Raw genomic sequence first — 15,269 nt, 5'->3', positions numbered from 1 at the left:
TGGAGAGCATCTGAGTTAGGTCAGAAGGTTTTATATGAAACAGGTTGCTTCGACGATGTTTATGAGATAGCAGGCGAAGTTTCTCAGAAGATAAGAGACTCACTTGAATTTCCACGAACTGGACCCATTGGTTGCGACAAGTTCGACTCAATGAAAAGATATACTATGTCGACCTTAACGCTGCATACATGAGGTTCGTCCAATATATCCCGACTGGAATTCCAAACGAAGACGGTGAGTTCCCAGGAAGGAACTATACAGTTGGAAAAGTCATACAACAACTGTATGATATTAGGAAAGCTTCAAACCCCAAACTTGCAATGACACTCAAATTGCTTATGAATTCGACATGGGGATATTCCATTAAGAAACCTCAAAGATGAAGAGTAAACATTATGAGAAGGTCGACAACTTTGTTGAAAGGTTTTCTCCTTTTGTTTTGAAGTACGAATTCACTCAAGGTCAAAGTGGCTTAGTAACCACATTAAAACCTATTGTCGAACATTGGTCTTACCCTCAGTTCGCAAAGGCAGTCCTTGACAACTACAACAAATTCTTCTCCGAAGTCAAATCCAAAGTGAAGGTTTACTATGAGAACATTGACGCACTCATGACGAACGAAGAAGGATACAACAAACTCATTGAAATGGGAATGGTCGGTGAAAAGATGGGTCAATTCAAATTGGACAAAATTTTCACCGAAGTTCATGTCCTCTCCAAGCGTAAGTACTGGGGCATACTTGAAGACGGCACAGAAATAAAACATTGCATGAAGTAAAAAATTTTTATTCGAATTTGAATCGGACAGGTCGAGTTACACCATTCTTGGTCTCAAACTCATATATAACCTGTTTGTTTGTATTTTCGTCGACTATGGCACGAGACACGAAACATTGACCAAACGGACAAAAAGTGTCATTTCAGATGGTCCGCAGCCAATCGCATTCGAGCACTTCGAAGAAGCCTTACGTTCCAAGGGAGAGGGTGTCTGGTGCAAGGCAGAGGTCATGAGACTCTACGAGCAGTACATCCTCAATGCCTGGGAGGACAAATCGTCCTTGGAATTGGCAATTCTACCAACTCCTCTGGGACGACCTCCTACGCAACTGGGATGACGAAAGAGTCCAATTCAGAGGTCAGGAACTACTTGTCCAAATTCCTTAATTTAAGCTACTTAACTAAATAAACACCTAAATTTACTCGGGGTTTCCCCCTAAAATAAAATTTTTTTACTCTTAGAACCACTCGAGGTTCTCCTTACGGTTGTTGAGCTTGTCACCGTCAATGTGTCTGACCTTCGTCTCTTGTTTGGATTTGGAACCCATTGAATTGCGACAAGCTTGCCCATGGAGATTGAACCGTAATTCCGAAGGGTAAGGTTCAAGTGTCCCAAGTTGTTGAGAACTGGGGTAAGAACCTTGCCGGTCTCCTTGTTGCGGATTTGGTATGGGTAGGGTTGGGAAATTTCGTAAGTGTCATCGGCAACAAGGGTTGCCCAAACTTCCTCTTCTTCGTGTTTCTCTTCTTCCTCTTCTTCCTCTTCCTCTTCTTCGTGTTTCTCTTCTTCCTCGACAATTCCTTCGGCAATTCTGTGTTCACGAAGTACGGTGTTGGAGGTTCTGTCCTTTCCGAGTACCTTCCAGATGGCGTCTATCTCTTCGAAGAAACGGTAGATGAGTCTGGCAAGGTCTCGGTTCTCTCTCGCGTAAATGCGCAAGGTTTCCGTCAAATCGTTCAGGACTTTCTCATTGGAAGCTTGGTTCATGAGGAACTCACCTTTAAGTCCCTTCATCTCTTCCATAAGACTACTTTGGAGAGTCTTAACGGTGTTTGTCAGATGAGCTTTCAAATTCAAAATTTGAATTTGAACTGGGCGCTTGTCTGGCAACATTGAAAGGACATCTGCCATTGTGTTCGGCTTCGGTGCTTGTTCGGACATCGAAAAAATGAAGTGGTTTGAGAATGACGGTTTTACTTCAAAAAGCTTGTTATGACGGTTAAGTCATACAACAAGTTTAAAATAATATCTTGTTCTTCTTCTGAACGTTTGTTGTCTCTTCCGATAAAAGTTTCGAACATGAGAACCAAAAAACGTTTTTTGAGATTGCGGAAGAGTTCAGGCAAACGTTCATATTCTGGATATGTTGGGAGCAGTTCAAAACATCTGAGCTGACTTTCGGACAAAATTGGGACAATGTCAGAAAATTCATCTTTGGTCGGACTGCTTGAAGGTAAGTCCCTTACATGTAAGTAGCTCTGGTAAAGTCTTCTCATTTCTGCTAACTTTTGGAGTATAGCTTCGTAGTTTAGAAGTTTTAATTTTAATTGTCTTATTCCACTCTTTACTTCTAAACGGTAACTATCCATGAGGTCAAGAGTAGCTTTGGTAGCTTTAAGTGGAGCTATCTGTTCCTTGACTTCTGCAATTTTGGTTGCAATTGTGGTTTGAGCTCCTTCAAGTTCGCCGTCTATGTCGTTCTCAACACCTTCAACCATAGCTTGAAACTCTTCATCGGTCCATTGAGATTGGTGTGGGACGAATTTAACTTGCTTCATTCAAAAAATGAAAAAAATGTTTTTACTCAAAGCGTGCCATGTATATGGCTATAAGAAACTTACCAGAAGGCTTCTTCTTCACATGAGTCTTCGGCAACTTGAGTGTTGGTGTTGGAGTGTCTTGGAGGGGTCTGGAATTTCAATTCTCTCTCGAGCGCAACAACAGATGTCAGAATAACATTCCCCACTGTCTTTCTTGCCACCATAAATTGTGTATTGACCGAACTTGCATTTGCAGGAAGACCGGTCAATACAAGGTTCACAGTTGAAATAGTTGTACACAAACCTGTTGAGTACGAGTGTGAGTAAAAACATAAAAAAAGTGAAGTTAAAATGAGATGTTTACTGAATTGGTTGGATGTCGCCTTCTGAGGTTATGAAGAACGGCTGTCCAGAGTAGTGAAGTAGTGCTCTGAGAATTTGTGTAATTCGTGGAATTGGGCTCTCACGATATGGAAGTAGTATCCAAGGACGTTTCATGAAGAACTTCAAGAGGGCTTCTTTCTTCACATCCTTAATATCATCGAATGCAGTGCCTTCTGGAACTTGAATTGCAACACCTGTTTCAATTTCCAACTTTAAGACACTATTCTTGGACAACCAGAAGCCAATGGACTTGCTTGGTTTGCACTTGCTGAGATATTCCTTCACGGTTTCATTTACCTCAATTAGATAAATTGCTTCGTCTAAGGGGTCAAGCTCCATACTGAGTCAGTACAATATTGTACTTTTTCAAGACAATGTTGTACTTTTTCAAGACAATGTTGTACTTTTTCAAGACAATGTTGTACTTTTTCAAGACAATGTTGTACTTTTTCAAGACAATGTTGTACTTTTTCAGAACAATGTTGTATTTTCAGAACAATGTCTCTCAAATTTGAGACAGCTGTACTTTTTCAGAACAAGTCTTGAACTTTTTCAGAACAATGTTGTACTTTTTCAAGACAATGTTGTACTTTTTCAAGACAATGTTGTACTTTTTCAAGACAATGTTGTACTTTTTCAAAGACAATGTTGTACTTTCAAAGACAATATTGTACTTTTTCAAGACAATGTTGTACTTTTTCAAGACAATATTATATTGTTTCAGAACAAAGACGGTTAAGACACAAACGAATGTCCGACGTCCCACCTACTGAACCCGTTCCACAGCCAGAAGAACAGCATGCTCCAGCACCACAACAGGTTCCACCTCCACAAGGCTACCCACAGCAACCTCAGTTCCAACAAGGACCTCCGAATTACTACCAATTTCCACCTCAAGGTTACTACCCACCTCAAGGTTACTACCCACCACAAGGCTTTCCAAACTACCCTCCTCAACCCATGCCTTACTTCCCTAACCCTTGGATGTTCATGTCAAACCCTCCACCCCAATTCCAATCTCAATCCCAATCGAAGAGAGACCAAGAGTTCGAAGAAGGTCTGAACCGTTTACGCAAAGAGTATGCCACAGCCCCTATGGAAGAAGACAGGCTCTCACTCTCTTCCCTCAAATCGACCGATTCGACTCGTACCACAGATTCGGTTCGTGACCGTGAAGACTACCTCAAGCAGTCTGAGAGACTCTTCATCCTACAACCATTTACAGTTGGAGCTCTCAAGAACATGCGCAATTACGAAGGTCAGACACCAGCTGGAGACCGTAAAACAGACGTACTCGCAAGAGCAGTCCAACTGGTCAAGACAAAGACCGAGATAGTCGACTTCATTCTTGCAGCTTGCCCATACAAGTAAAAAAATAAACAATTACGAGTTAAACTTTTTACTCTTTCTTTTCTGAGTTGTTTAGAGCTGGTTTCTCTTGTAGAAACCTTTCGTACTCTTCCATGGTCATGTAATTGCGAATTTGGTACGCAATTCCAGGTTCGTTGTTTTTGAACCTTACGTATGTAACGCTTCCATCCTCCTCAGGGAAGTAAGCTGCTAACATCTGACCAAGTTTTCTCGGTGACTCGGAGCTCATAAAAATGTCACTTTTTAAACGTTAAGTTTTTAGTCTTATTTTACCCTTTGTTTACCCTTTGTTTACCCTTTGTTTGTCAAGGTAGTATTGGAGTGCAATTTCTCCAAATTCTCTGTGTCGGAGTTCTTCAGCATTTTCCAAGGTGTCCTGGAGAACTCAAAGAAGTTGTCAAGAACATACTGCCATGCTGCTCTTCTGAGTTCGTCGGTATTTTGGAAGTGTTGCACCTTCGAGTCTTCGGACATGAAAAAATAACACTTTTTCTATTAAACCGTTTACAATTTGAATTTTGTTGCTGAATTCAGCAAAAATATAATTTAGGGTAGATGGGTATATCTAACCTCTTTTCTAACCTCTTTTCTACCTCATGAATTTTCATGAATTTTATACAGAAAATGCTTGTTTTGAGGTCGAGCCACTTTTGGCTCCACCGTATTCTTTCAACCAAAACTCATGAATTCGGCAAAAATATATTTTAGGGTAGAAGGTTAGATATAACCTCTTTTCTAACCTCTTTTCTACCCTCTTGAATTTGTCATGAGTTTTCCCGAAATAAAAAATAAAGTTGGTTTTTTTAAAAAAATATTTTTTTATTTTTATTGTAAGAACATGTTAGCAACAACAGCACCAAACTCGTTAGTCATGAACCCAACTTCAATGTTAGTAGAGATGAAAAGCTTCATTCCTTCTTCATATACTTTCGAAACAAAAATCCAGAAGATAAAGCAAGAACTTTTAACAAGTAATTTAGACTGTGTGCGAAAGATGAAACAAATGAACAGTATCTTTATGAAATGCAGGATATTATTGACCATTTACCTAAACTTCCTGAAATCCAACAACAAAAGCTTACTATTCCAGAATTCGATGAAATAGAAGTCAAAGCAACTGACTCAGTAGAAATAAAGAAGTTCATACGAAAGGTTAACTATGAGTTTCTTGGATTTCATTGCAACCACAAAGTCATGGACAAAGATTGCGATGGTATATAAGAACATCTCTGACATATACAAATCGGGAGTTTAAGACCTACGACAACTTTGTTTCGTTAGTTGCAAAATGTGTATGGCAGATAAGAGATAAAGATAGAAGAGGTAAGATATGGAATGAACAGATAAAACCCGCAACTTTTGAGTTAAAGAGAGCAATTGACGCCTTAGTCATACTAGCAGGTAAGGTTTCAGAATATAACGCAAAAATGAACCCGCAATGTTCTAAATGTAAAGCAGCAATGAGGAAATATAACTACTCCGTCAAAGAGATAGAACGTATGCGAAACGACTATGCTGACTTAAAGAGGGAGCAGAGAAACCAGCAGAAGATAAAATGGACATGTTGACATTTCTAAACAAAAACTATCCAACAGCTGACGATTTCCTTCTTTCAGATGTCAAGAAGAAGTATAAAGAAACCTTCGGCATTGTTAAAACATTCGATGTACTGACAGAAGAAATAGAAGCTACGAAATTGTTTAAAGTCTCACGAATTCACAATGTTTACCATGTAAAACGCTTATAAAATAACTGGGGTAGAAAAGAGGTTAGAAAACAGGTTAGATATACCCATCTACCCTAAAAATATATTTTTATTGAATTCCGTATGAAAATCGTGAAAAATAACAGAGTATTTTGACAACTTCAAACAAGCAGAGTAAATGAACCATTTATTTTTATTGACTTTTTACAATTTGAACTTTGTTCGCGTAGATATGAATTCTGAAAGAAGTATGAGGGTCTTGTATGACTTTGTACTTCTCCCATAGTTCATGTCTGTCAAACTTACCTGCCATGGACTCTTTCATAAGTTCCATGAAATCGTCTTCGGACAATCCAGGGAAAAGTATAATGTCAGTAAGTATTCTCTTTACATCCTTACTTAAACTCTTGGCTGTCTGTACACAAATGACAACTGAGATGTTAAAGTGTCTGAGCTTCTTAAGAATTCGACACATGTCTTGTTCTCTGTTCTTTAACAAAGGATGAGAAGCAAAGTCATCTAAGATAAGAAGACATCTATGAGGGTATGTCTTCCAATCGTAAGATTGCAATTTCTTCGAAATGTATTCTATCTCTTTCTGTTTGTTTCTGAAGTGTTTCTTCTCTAATATTCTCTGCATTTCCTCATTTGGGTCTTTAAACTTCGAATTGACATACTCATTTATAGCATTGTACTTCAAAACTCTTCTTTGGTACTTCTTTATCCAATCTAACAACTCAGAGTCTTTTATACATACTAACTTAGACTTCTTTATAATATCTTTGAACGAATTGACGGTTTGGTCAAATTGACCAGAAGTACTACAAATGACAACTAACTCATAGAATGGGTTCTTCTCATCTAGTTCTTGTTGTTGTGCAGCCATTTTAAGATAAGTGAAAGTCTTACCCGACCCAGGTGGTGCAATTAGACCTGTTATACCATTCTGAGCAAATAAGAACTTGTCATGTATGGGTTTTATCTGAGCATTTTCTAACTTCCTCTTGTTCTTGTTTAAAACATTCTCAAATTTCTTGTCAATGTCAGCAAACTTTTTTTCTAACATATTTTTAGAAAAATTAAAAATTTTATCTTTTAGAAAATGTCTAGCGATTTCGCTATCTATATTCGAGACAAACTTTTTGACAGCAAAACATCTGTCGACCATAAAATCTTACATAGTGTAAACAAGAAAGGTGAATTTGTTCTAAAGTTCTGTTTCTGGGAATATGACAAGAACCATAAAACATTACAAAGAGCAGTCTTAAAATTTGTCAATGACAGACTTGTTGACAGAGATGACGCCGATTGGAAAGATGAAGTCCAACAAAAGTTCTTAGAATGCAAAGAAGACACATGCGCTGTTCTTGAAGATGAAATAGAAAACAGAATAGAAGAGCTATTAAAGGACAAAGAACTTTTACAGAAATATGGTTCGGAGAAATTTGACATAACTCCACCAGAAAAGAAGAAGAAAGAAAAGAAAGAAAAGAAAGAAAAGAAAGTAGAAGAAGAGAAGAAAGAACCTGAACCAATTCCAGAGAAAAAGAAATTTGACATGTAAAAATAAAATTTTATTTTTAGAACATTTCTGGGTCAATGTCAATGTTCTCTTCCTCTTTCGGAGCAAACACTGGCTTAGACTCTAAAATCTTTTTACCCAATTTACCTTGAACTTCAACTATCTTAGACTCATAATATTCATAGTCGTCTGCTTTCTTTGGTTCATAAGGTATAACAAGTTTGTATGCTTTACCTTCTTCGAGTTTTGAGAACTTTCTGTCAAAATTTTCTTTGACTGCTAACAAACCTTCTATGTCTAAGTCTTCAAAAGTTGCACCACTTTTTCTAACAACAGCAAACTTAACTGGTGCAATGTTCCAAATTTTGTCAAATGTAGACTTTTCAAAATTGTAGAAGTAAACATTCAAATATGCGAATGGGTCTAGTTCTTCTTTAAGTCCTGACATGTACTTATTTACTGAGATGAATTTTGCCATCTTTTCTATCGGATAAAAAAATATTTTTTTTTAAATTTACTCATAAAAATTTTTCTTTGTATATACACCATTCTGTACGTCTAAAAGACTTTTGACATTTGCCAAGAATGTACGTTTAGACGCTGTCATATAACCATATTCTTGACAATATTGTTTATACGAATCGTACAATGACCTTTCATCTAAACACTCAAAATCAGTTTCATCTATGAACAGTTCATATACACTCTTGTTTGCTTCTAACAATGTTTGTCTCTCTTCGGTATGTGGAATTTGTCTTGGATTGAACTTTGAAATATCTAATGTCATGAAATATGAGAACAAGTGGTTGTAAAAGTCAGATGTCAAAGTTTCTGCTAAGTCGTCAAAATATTCTGTATCTTGCATATGAGAATCTGACGTTCTGACAACTACATATCTTCTGTCAGAACTTTCTAACTTCATCGGAACGGCGTTGTTTGAAACCATAATGAAATTTGCAACATTTTCACAAACTCTTTGGTCTTTATATTTTCTTTCAACAACTCCAACTTTGTCTGTTATAAGACTCTTCAAAGCATCTGAGTTTAAAACCTTTGTTGTATCTATACTTTGAAGTTCGTTACATACTATAAGTTTCATATTCTCTATTGAGAGTTAAATTTACCGCAGATGTTTTCTAAGTTTGTCATATTCGGGTTCGAATAGCCCTCTAACAGTTTGCATAAGATATCTGTAAAGAAAGTGTTCTTACCTGTTCCTTGTTTTCCAATTATAATGAGAGCAGTTTCATTTTTAGCACTTGGATGTTGTAAGATGTTTGCAAACCAACATAAGATATACTCATAGACTCTTTCGTTTCCATTGCATATAATTTCTTTGACATGGTCTAACCAAGCTTCTATAATATTTTCTTTCCATTCTACTTGTTCGTATTTATATCCAGTGAAGATAGAATAGAAGTTTGGAGAAGGTGTATAAACTTTATACCTCGAACTGAAAAATCTTCTAACTTTGACAATAAGATATCCCAAGCATCTAACATCTTCATACCAACTTGTACGACTTTTATTTTCTTAAGTTTCTGTCTACATTCTTGTTCTGAAACTATTGTCGCTCTTGGTTTGTTAAAGACAACATCCCATTCTTTCATGACATAACATTCTGGGGCAGAGTCGACATAAATGACTAAACGTTTCAAATTCTCGACTGCTTTGTTATAGTCTCAAATGGACACATATTTCTGAACGCTTGGAAGTCATAAAAATCTGAAACATCTATTCTGTACATTTTTATAAAAATAAAAAAAAATATTTTTTTATTCTTGACTTTGTTGTTGCATTTGTTGCATTTGTTGTTCTTGAGCTATTTGTTGTTGAAGTTGTTCTTGTAATACAATACTTTCACCAGTTGCATCTTCCAATTCGAAACTTTCTGCCGTCATTGACAAATACATAGGACATAAAAGTTTTACAGGAACAAAGTTTGCGTCAACTAAGGTTAAGTTTATGTTTGCTAAAGTGTTTGAGTTTACTAAAGCTGAAAACTCTGCATTCGAATGAACAATAGGCAAACCAGCAGAGAAAGTGTTGTTTATACGCATGAGTATCTTTTGGTCATAGTAGTTTCTGTCGACATTCGAATAGCACTTTGAACCTAAGTTTGAAACAATATATAAAATAGGTGTACTTAAAGTCAATGGAACAGACATTCCTTGTATGACACCTTTTCCTGTTATAGGAAACTGTTGGTAGTAAAAACCAGATATAAGTTTTGTATTATAGCTCATATCGTTTATACTAAACTCAGTCGGACATCCAAACATAATGAAACCTGCTCTAGTTGCAGCACATGTTACATCCGTCCTTAAAGTATTAAATAAGTCAACAAAACCTGTTGGTGGTATATCTGAGTAAGTATCTTCAAAGGAGTATTTTTTACCATTCACAACAATAAAGTCTTCTGGTGTCAAAAGAGCAAAACAGGCTTTAGTCGTCATTGTGTTTAAGGTTAGTTTACAATATCGTCCTTGAGGACTTTGTAAGTTTGTTGTTATAGAATTATATGACTCAGGGTTTTTAGTCGTAATAGTATAAACCACTATGTCTTCTGCCATTTACTTAGCAAGTAAATTTTAATGAAATGTTGTGGTCGTCAAATATTTTTATGACGTCTGGGAAACTATATTTTAAGTTCAACGTTTCACCTCCTTTCATAACGTATATCTTGTCAATGACATTATATGAAACACCACAGCAACTAATGTCGGGTTCTATTTCTTTGATGTTTATATCGTCTGCCTCTGTCAAAAGTTTCAATAGTTCTTTCAAAACTTCATGAGGTGCAATGACATATGAGTTCACTTTTACAGGGTTGTGTTCGACCAAGTTTAACATTATACCCAAAGCTTGACAAATCTTCTCCTGAGTTTTAAGTTTGTCTTTAAGTTGTTGGTAGTCGTTTCGAATATCTGCAACAGAACTTAAGTCTCTGCTAACTTCAGGATATGTTGGTTGTTCTTTTACAGGAACTATTGTTATACCATCTTCGTCTTCGTATGGTTTCCCCACTTCAACATCTCTTTCTTTGACATTGACAACAACACTTTGACTGTTTGTTTGAGTTGGTGAATTTAACTTCACATCTGCCACCGCCATTAAACCTTTTGAAACACTTACGCTTCTATTTTTCGGAAATGACATTTTACTTAGAATAAAAAGATGGACGTATTTGAGTATCTCTTCGAATTGAAGCAAAACAAAGTTTACACACACAAACAATACAAGTTCATTGACAGAATAGTTCTTTATACAAACAATGGAAAATGTTATAGAATAGCAGTCTTTGCTGAACCAAAATATTTTCATAAAGCAAAGAAAGTTGGTATAACCGAGATGGTGAAAGTTCTTGAAGCAGACAAAAATATAACAACAAAACTGACCGATATTTCTAAAGGTAAGTTTATAATACAATATTATATCAAAACTGGCGTACTGTCAATATTTGACGGAGAGAAGTCAGTTCAAGAACAACTTACTGACCTGCTGCCAAAATCTGCTCGATGGAAGCTGTCGTTATGCCAATCTGAGGAGCCCCAGCAGGTTTCATCGAACGAATTTCAAAAGAGCATCTTCCGTGAAAAGTGCTATTGGTTTTGTAAACTTCTTTGCTTCAATTCATCTGGACCGTCTCTGTCACCAGTATATTGTATTTGAACTGTACCAACAGTTGAAATACCACCCATAAAGTCTTCTGAGTCAGCAAATGGAATGCCAAGCCAAAAGTTTGAACGGTCTCCATTTGTATATTGAGTTTTTTGACCTCCTGTATGAGTCCATACTTTCACATATGGCATAATAGAACTTTGCATTTCAGGGTTAATGGTTGTTGTGAAGTTGTTGTTAAAGTTCATAGCATCTAATGTCAAGTTGTATGACCTCATATCCTCAACTGTAGAATATTCTTCTCTTGGATAGTATTTGCCATCTATGTTTATATGGTATTTAATACCAGGGTGTGTAGAAGCAAGAATAGTCATTTATAGTTCGTCTGAACAGTACAAACATAGTATCTGCATGTTTCATTGCAGTTGTTAAAGCAATATCTGTTCTTGCACCTGGGTCAGCACTTTGGTTTCCAACTTCACCTGCAAAGTCTTTGACAGATATTTGGTGTATAGGGAACATAAGTGGAACTGCAATATATTTGGCAGCTAAAGCATTTGAAATATCTGGGTCCAACATATAGACTGCAAGTCTGCTTTCTATTCTCTTGCATTCAAACTTTTCGCATGTGAACTTAACTGGGTCCCAAGCAGTTCCAGCAGCATTGAAGTAGTAGTTTACTTCAGTGTTGAGGTTTGAGAAACCAAAGTCTAAGTCAACTTTGTCTTTGCAAAATTCGGCGAATGACGTTTGATTTGCTCCCTTTACGTCTGTAAGAGTGAATGGGTCTTGTGTTGGTGCAATGACTAAGTTATTTTTGCTTGGAGTAAGTTCGATAGAAATTTTTCCTGCCCAGTTTGGCAAGTATCTTAAAAACCTGAAGATGAGGAAAGATGACAAAGGAACTCTAAGTTTCAGTTTTACTTTGGTTACTGCTGCTGCAGTTTGTCCAGAAAGGTTAACATAAACTCCTGGAACGTTAGGGTCAAGTCTTCTTATTTTCTCAATAGTTGCATACTGGTCTGTTTGTTCTCTAGCTTGTGGTTGTACTGAGTTTCTCAAAGCGAACCATTCATAGTTTGCCCATGTTACTGTTTGAACTAAGTCAGAGTTAGAATATATCTTATATCCCATGAAAACTTCTGGAGCATATTGGTATCCGACATAGAAAATTCCATTGCAACCTTTCTTGTCAGACAACTTGGCAGAAGGTTTTATTTCAATGTCTTGTTCCACGTATAAGAAAGAGTTGTCAATAGAAATTATATGAAACCTGTCGCAAGCAATATCTACTGTTGTTGAAGAACCTTCTCCAAACTCACCTACGTTTCCATAAGAAACAGCAGTTGTATATTCGTAAGTTCCAGGAACTATTTCTGACCTTCTAATGGCATTGTCGCATTCGTTATACCATTCGGAAACATTTCCATTCATGGCATCCAAAACTGTTGGCGTTATATTCTGAGCGGCGTACATTTCATATGAGTAAAAATATAGAATAGTTGGATTTATATGTCATAATAGAACCCACTCCGACCAAGCTTTACTTTCTTCCTGACTGAGTTTTTAACTCTTCTTTTTCCTTCATTGCCCTCTGCTTGAAGTTGTTGCATCTTTGCATTATGTTCATCTAGTATGTTGCAAATTTCCCATGTCCTTTTTGCCTTTTGGCTCTGGTCGCCCATCTCAGGTAACCTATATCCTAGAAAGAGTTTGTCATAGTCTGTATTTGAGTCTTCGCGTATTGTTTGCATGACTCTTTCCTGAGTTTCTGGTTCAAGCTCTTCAAACAGTGCCTGTCCATATGGAATATGCTCGTTTCCAAATATATGTTTTTGTAGCCATTCTGGTTTTCTTTCCATGTTACCAACAATATCTTTTGTGAATGGGAAAGCTTTTACCCAATCTTTCAGTCTTGCGTCGTTTATTTCTGTAGTTGGTTTTATTTTGTCAAGGAACATGTTTTTCAATACTAACATTTCATTTGGTACTGTCCATTTGAGTTTTCTTAAATATTCATCCCTTCTCGGTTCATTGTCTGCAAAGTAAGTTTTTATGACATTTTGTAAACTTTCGTTTGCAAGGTCATGTACAATAGGTTCTCTTCCTTCGCTGTCCTAACTTTCTTTCTAAACTCTTCGCCAAATATACCATCTCTATGGTTCTGTGTAGTTCTTTGAGATAAATGTTCTAGAACGTCAGGTGTTATATTTCCATCAGCCATGTTCATTTCATACTGGTCCAAAATATCTGCATCTTTCATATCTTTCAATGGCATTAAAGCCGCGCTTAAAATACCAGCTATATCTGGTTCACCATTGACTTCCATTGCGTCTACAACTTCTTGGAATTGTGGTTGTAAGTTTATGAACCACCTATCTGGATTAGCTTTATGACCCCATCTCATTGTAGTTCCATCGTCTGCAGAAACAAAAGTAGGTTTGTTTCCATCTTGGTTAGGTTCTGAATGAACTTTAAACAATGTTTCATTTCTATATGTTTTCTTGAAATTTAACCTTTTATTTCACCGAGTTCATCCGAAGATTGAACGTTAAATGCTCGTAAGTAAAAAGGGTTGTTGTATTTGTGTACATTTTTTTTCAGTTCTTCCATTCTATGCTGATATTTTCATCTGTGTTGGAGTCTTTTGTATGTCGGCAAACATTTTTCGATATTCTTCTACTATGTCAGCCGAATTTTTTTTAGACTCTTGGAAATATTCCATATTCTCCGCATACTCTTGTTGAGGGTCAAGATTTTTCGGCTGTTCCAAATCTTCATCTAGTTCTGTGAAGTTAGTTTCCAAAGGAGTGACTTGTTCGTTTCCTTCAGGCTCTTCTAGCTGTTGTTGCTGAACTATTTCTTCCATGTCTGGTTGTATCTGAACTTCTTCCTGTGGAGTTTCTTGTACCTCATCTGCTGGCATTTCATATATTCCGAGACCGTTTTTAAAAAGTTCCCTATCTAAGTCATCCGGACTCATAAACCTTTCTTTTTTCGTTCCGTCTCTATTTTTTACGCGTTTCATGAAGAGAGTTGAATTATCATTTAGCTCTGACACCAAATATCTCGGAGTAAATTCATTCATGTCATTTGGATGATATGCTATTAAATCATATCCCTTAGCGAGCTTGTATTTTCCAGGTTTGAAATTATATCCCATTTGGTGCTGAGCCATAAAGCTAAATAGGTTCGGGTCAGTATTTCCTTCCTTGAACTTTCTAATAGCTTCTTTATATCTGTCACTAAAGTCAAGAGTATCTGGGTAACCATACTCTTCCTTAAGCATTTTTAAGAATTCTTGGTTTCCTTGTTCTCTACTTCTTTTATGTCCTTGCTCTGTTTGTGCTGGTTGCTGTGCTGGTTGTTGTGTTGGTTGTTGTGTTGGTTTTGGTTGTTGTTGTGGTGCATGCCTGTGTCTATGTCCATGTGACGATGTAAATGTGTTAGGTAGTCCTGGTGCAGGTGCTTCTCTTGGAGGGTTTGGTGGTATATAAGTTCCACCAGCTGGCACATATGTTCCATCTGCAGCATAATGTCCTACCTGACTTTTCGTTTTTAAGAAAGCATTTACTAGGTCTGTTTTGGTCTGTTGTAACTCTTTTTCTTGACTTTCCACAACAGTTGCTCTAACGGCGTCATAGGCACTTTGAACTGCCTGTCTCGTTGCTGCATCTGTTATTTTCGTCATATTTTGTGCTACTTCTTTTAACTCTTTGTCGAAACCTTCAGACTTCAGTTTCTTTCCAGATGAGAAGTCGTTCACTAGTTTCACCTTACTATGAAGAGCTTCGAAGGCGTTCTTAAAGTCAGCATTTGTTAAAGCTTCATTTGAACTATCTTCATCCGCTTGTATTTTTGTCCTTATTGACCCTATGAGTTGGGCTGCTTTAGCGTTGGCTTGGGCATCTAACCAGTCATTGTTAGCTTTTATATATTCTGCGCTTTTCATTGCCTTTTGCATAGCCGCGTCGTTATTTTTACTTTCTTGTGCTAAGTTTTCATACTGTACGGTTTGGTTTTGCAACTGTAAAAGTTTTTCTGCCTTTACATTTGCTTCAACTTCTTTTTTATACTCATCGCTATCCATATATGTCTTCAGGGCTTTTTGTTTTATCTCTTCATCTT

At 36.8% G+C, this 15,269-nt stretch overlaps 14 protein-coding genes and 1 pseudogene across 15 annotated transcripts, besides 1 other annotated feature; 4 read left to right on the top strand and 11 right to left on the bottom strand.

Moving 5' to 3' along the window:
* Positions 1-15,269: part of a mobile genetic element that runs on past both edges of the window.
* Positions 380-778, top strand: TVAGG3_0270080 (DNA/RNA polymerases family; the record flags this gene model as incomplete). Its single annotated transcript, XM_051228576.1, has 1 exon — positions 380-778. One exon carries the CDS (start codon positions 380-382, stop codon positions 776-778), a length of 399 nt encoding a protein of 132 aa, XP_051098306.1.
* On the bottom strand, positions 1,575-1,939 carry TVAGG3_0270070 (uncharacterized protein; the record flags this gene model as incomplete). The annotated part of the gene is made up of 1 exon (XM_051228575.1): positions 1,575-1,939. A coding segment is annotated over one exon (365 nt), but the record flags the coding sequence as incomplete, so codon positions are not given.
* On the bottom strand, positions 2,152-2,556 carry TVAGG3_0270060 (uncharacterized protein; the record flags this gene model as incomplete). Its single annotated transcript, XM_051228574.1, has 1 exon — positions 2,152-2,556. A coding segment is annotated over one exon (405 nt), but the record flags the coding sequence as incomplete, so codon positions are not given.
* Positions 3,673-4,293, top strand: TVAGG3_0270050 (uncharacterized protein; the record flags this gene model as incomplete). Its single annotated transcript, XM_051228573.1, has 1 exon — positions 3,673-4,293. One exon carries the CDS (start codon positions 3,673-3,675, stop codon positions 4,291-4,293), a length of 621 nt encoding a protein of 206 aa, XP_051098303.1.
* On the bottom strand, positions 4,322-4,522 carry TVAGG3_0270040 (uncharacterized protein; the record flags this gene model as incomplete). Its single annotated transcript, XM_051228572.1, has 1 exon — positions 4,322-4,522. The coding sequence occupies one exon, from the start codon at positions 4,520-4,522 to the stop codon at positions 4,322-4,324; it is 201 nt and encodes a 66-aa protein (XP_051098302.1).
* TVAGG3_0270030 lies at positions 5,488-6,040 on the top strand (annotated as a pseudogene). Its single transcript has one exon. A coding segment is annotated over exon 1 (553 nt).
* On the bottom strand, positions 6,192-6,884 carry TVAGG3_0270020 (protein of unknown function, DUF4106 family; the record flags this gene model as incomplete). Its single annotated transcript, XM_051228571.1, has 1 exon — positions 6,192-6,884. One exon carries the CDS (start codon positions 6,882-6,884, stop codon positions 6,192-6,194), a length of 693 nt encoding a protein of 230 aa, XP_051098301.1.
* On the top strand, positions 7,101-7,562 carry TVAGG3_0270010 (uncharacterized protein; the record flags this gene model as incomplete). Its single annotated transcript, XM_051228570.1, has 1 exon — positions 7,101-7,562. The coding sequence occupies one exon, from the start codon at positions 7,101-7,103 to the stop codon at positions 7,560-7,562; it is 462 nt and encodes a 153-aa protein (XP_051098300.1).
* On the bottom strand, positions 7,579-7,968 carry TVAGG3_0270000 (protein of unknown function, DUF4108 family; the record flags this gene model as incomplete). Its single annotated transcript, XM_051228569.1, has 1 exon — positions 7,579-7,968. One exon carries the CDS (start codon positions 7,966-7,968, stop codon positions 7,579-7,581), a length of 390 nt encoding a protein of 129 aa, XP_051098299.1.
* TVAGG3_0269990 (Poxvirus D5 protein-like family) lies at positions 8,035-8,619 on the bottom strand (the record flags this gene model as incomplete). The annotated part of the gene is made up of 1 exon (XM_051228568.1): positions 8,035-8,619. The coding sequence occupies one exon, from the start codon at positions 8,617-8,619 to the stop codon at positions 8,035-8,037; it is 585 nt and encodes a 194-aa protein (XP_051098298.1).
* On the bottom strand, positions 9,296-9,580 carry TVAGG3_0269980 (uncharacterized protein; the record flags this gene model as incomplete). The annotated part of the gene is made up of 1 exon (XM_051228567.1): positions 9,296-9,580. The coding sequence occupies one exon, from the start codon at positions 9,578-9,580 to the stop codon at positions 9,296-9,298; it is 285 nt and encodes a 94-aa protein (XP_051098297.1).
* Positions 10,227-10,679, bottom strand: TVAGG3_0269970 (protein of unknown function, DUF4106 family; the record flags this gene model as incomplete). The annotated part of the gene is made up of 1 exon (XM_051228566.1): positions 10,227-10,679. A coding segment is annotated over one exon (453 nt), but the record flags the coding sequence as incomplete, so codon positions are not given.
* On the bottom strand, positions 11,761-12,617 carry TVAGG3_0269960 (protein of unknown function, DUF4106 family; the record flags this gene model as incomplete). Its single annotated transcript, XM_051228565.1, has 1 exon — positions 11,761-12,617. A coding segment is annotated over one exon (857 nt), but the record flags the coding sequence as incomplete, so codon positions are not given.
* Positions 12,650-13,120, bottom strand: TVAGG3_0269950 (protein of unknown function, DUF4106 family; the record flags this gene model as incomplete). The annotated part of the gene is made up of 1 exon (XM_051228564.1): positions 12,650-13,120. One exon carries the CDS (start codon positions 13,118-13,120, stop codon positions 12,650-12,652), a length of 471 nt encoding a protein of 156 aa, XP_051098294.1.
* TVAGG3_0269940 (protein of unknown function, DUF4106 family) lies at positions 14,201-15,231 on the bottom strand (the record flags this gene model as incomplete). The annotated part of the gene is made up of 1 exon (XM_051228563.1): positions 14,201-15,231. A coding segment is annotated over one exon (1,031 nt), but the record flags the coding sequence as incomplete, so codon positions are not given.

The sequence above is a fragment of the Trichomonas vaginalis genome, chromosome V (genome assembly GCF_026262505.1).
Source record: "Trichomonas vaginalis G3 chromosome V, whole genome shotgun sequence".
Taxonomy (NCBI): Eukaryota; Parabasalia; order Trichomonadida; family Trichomonadidae; genus Trichomonas; species Trichomonas vaginalis.
This window is presented reverse-complemented; position numbering and strand designations above follow the sequence as displayed.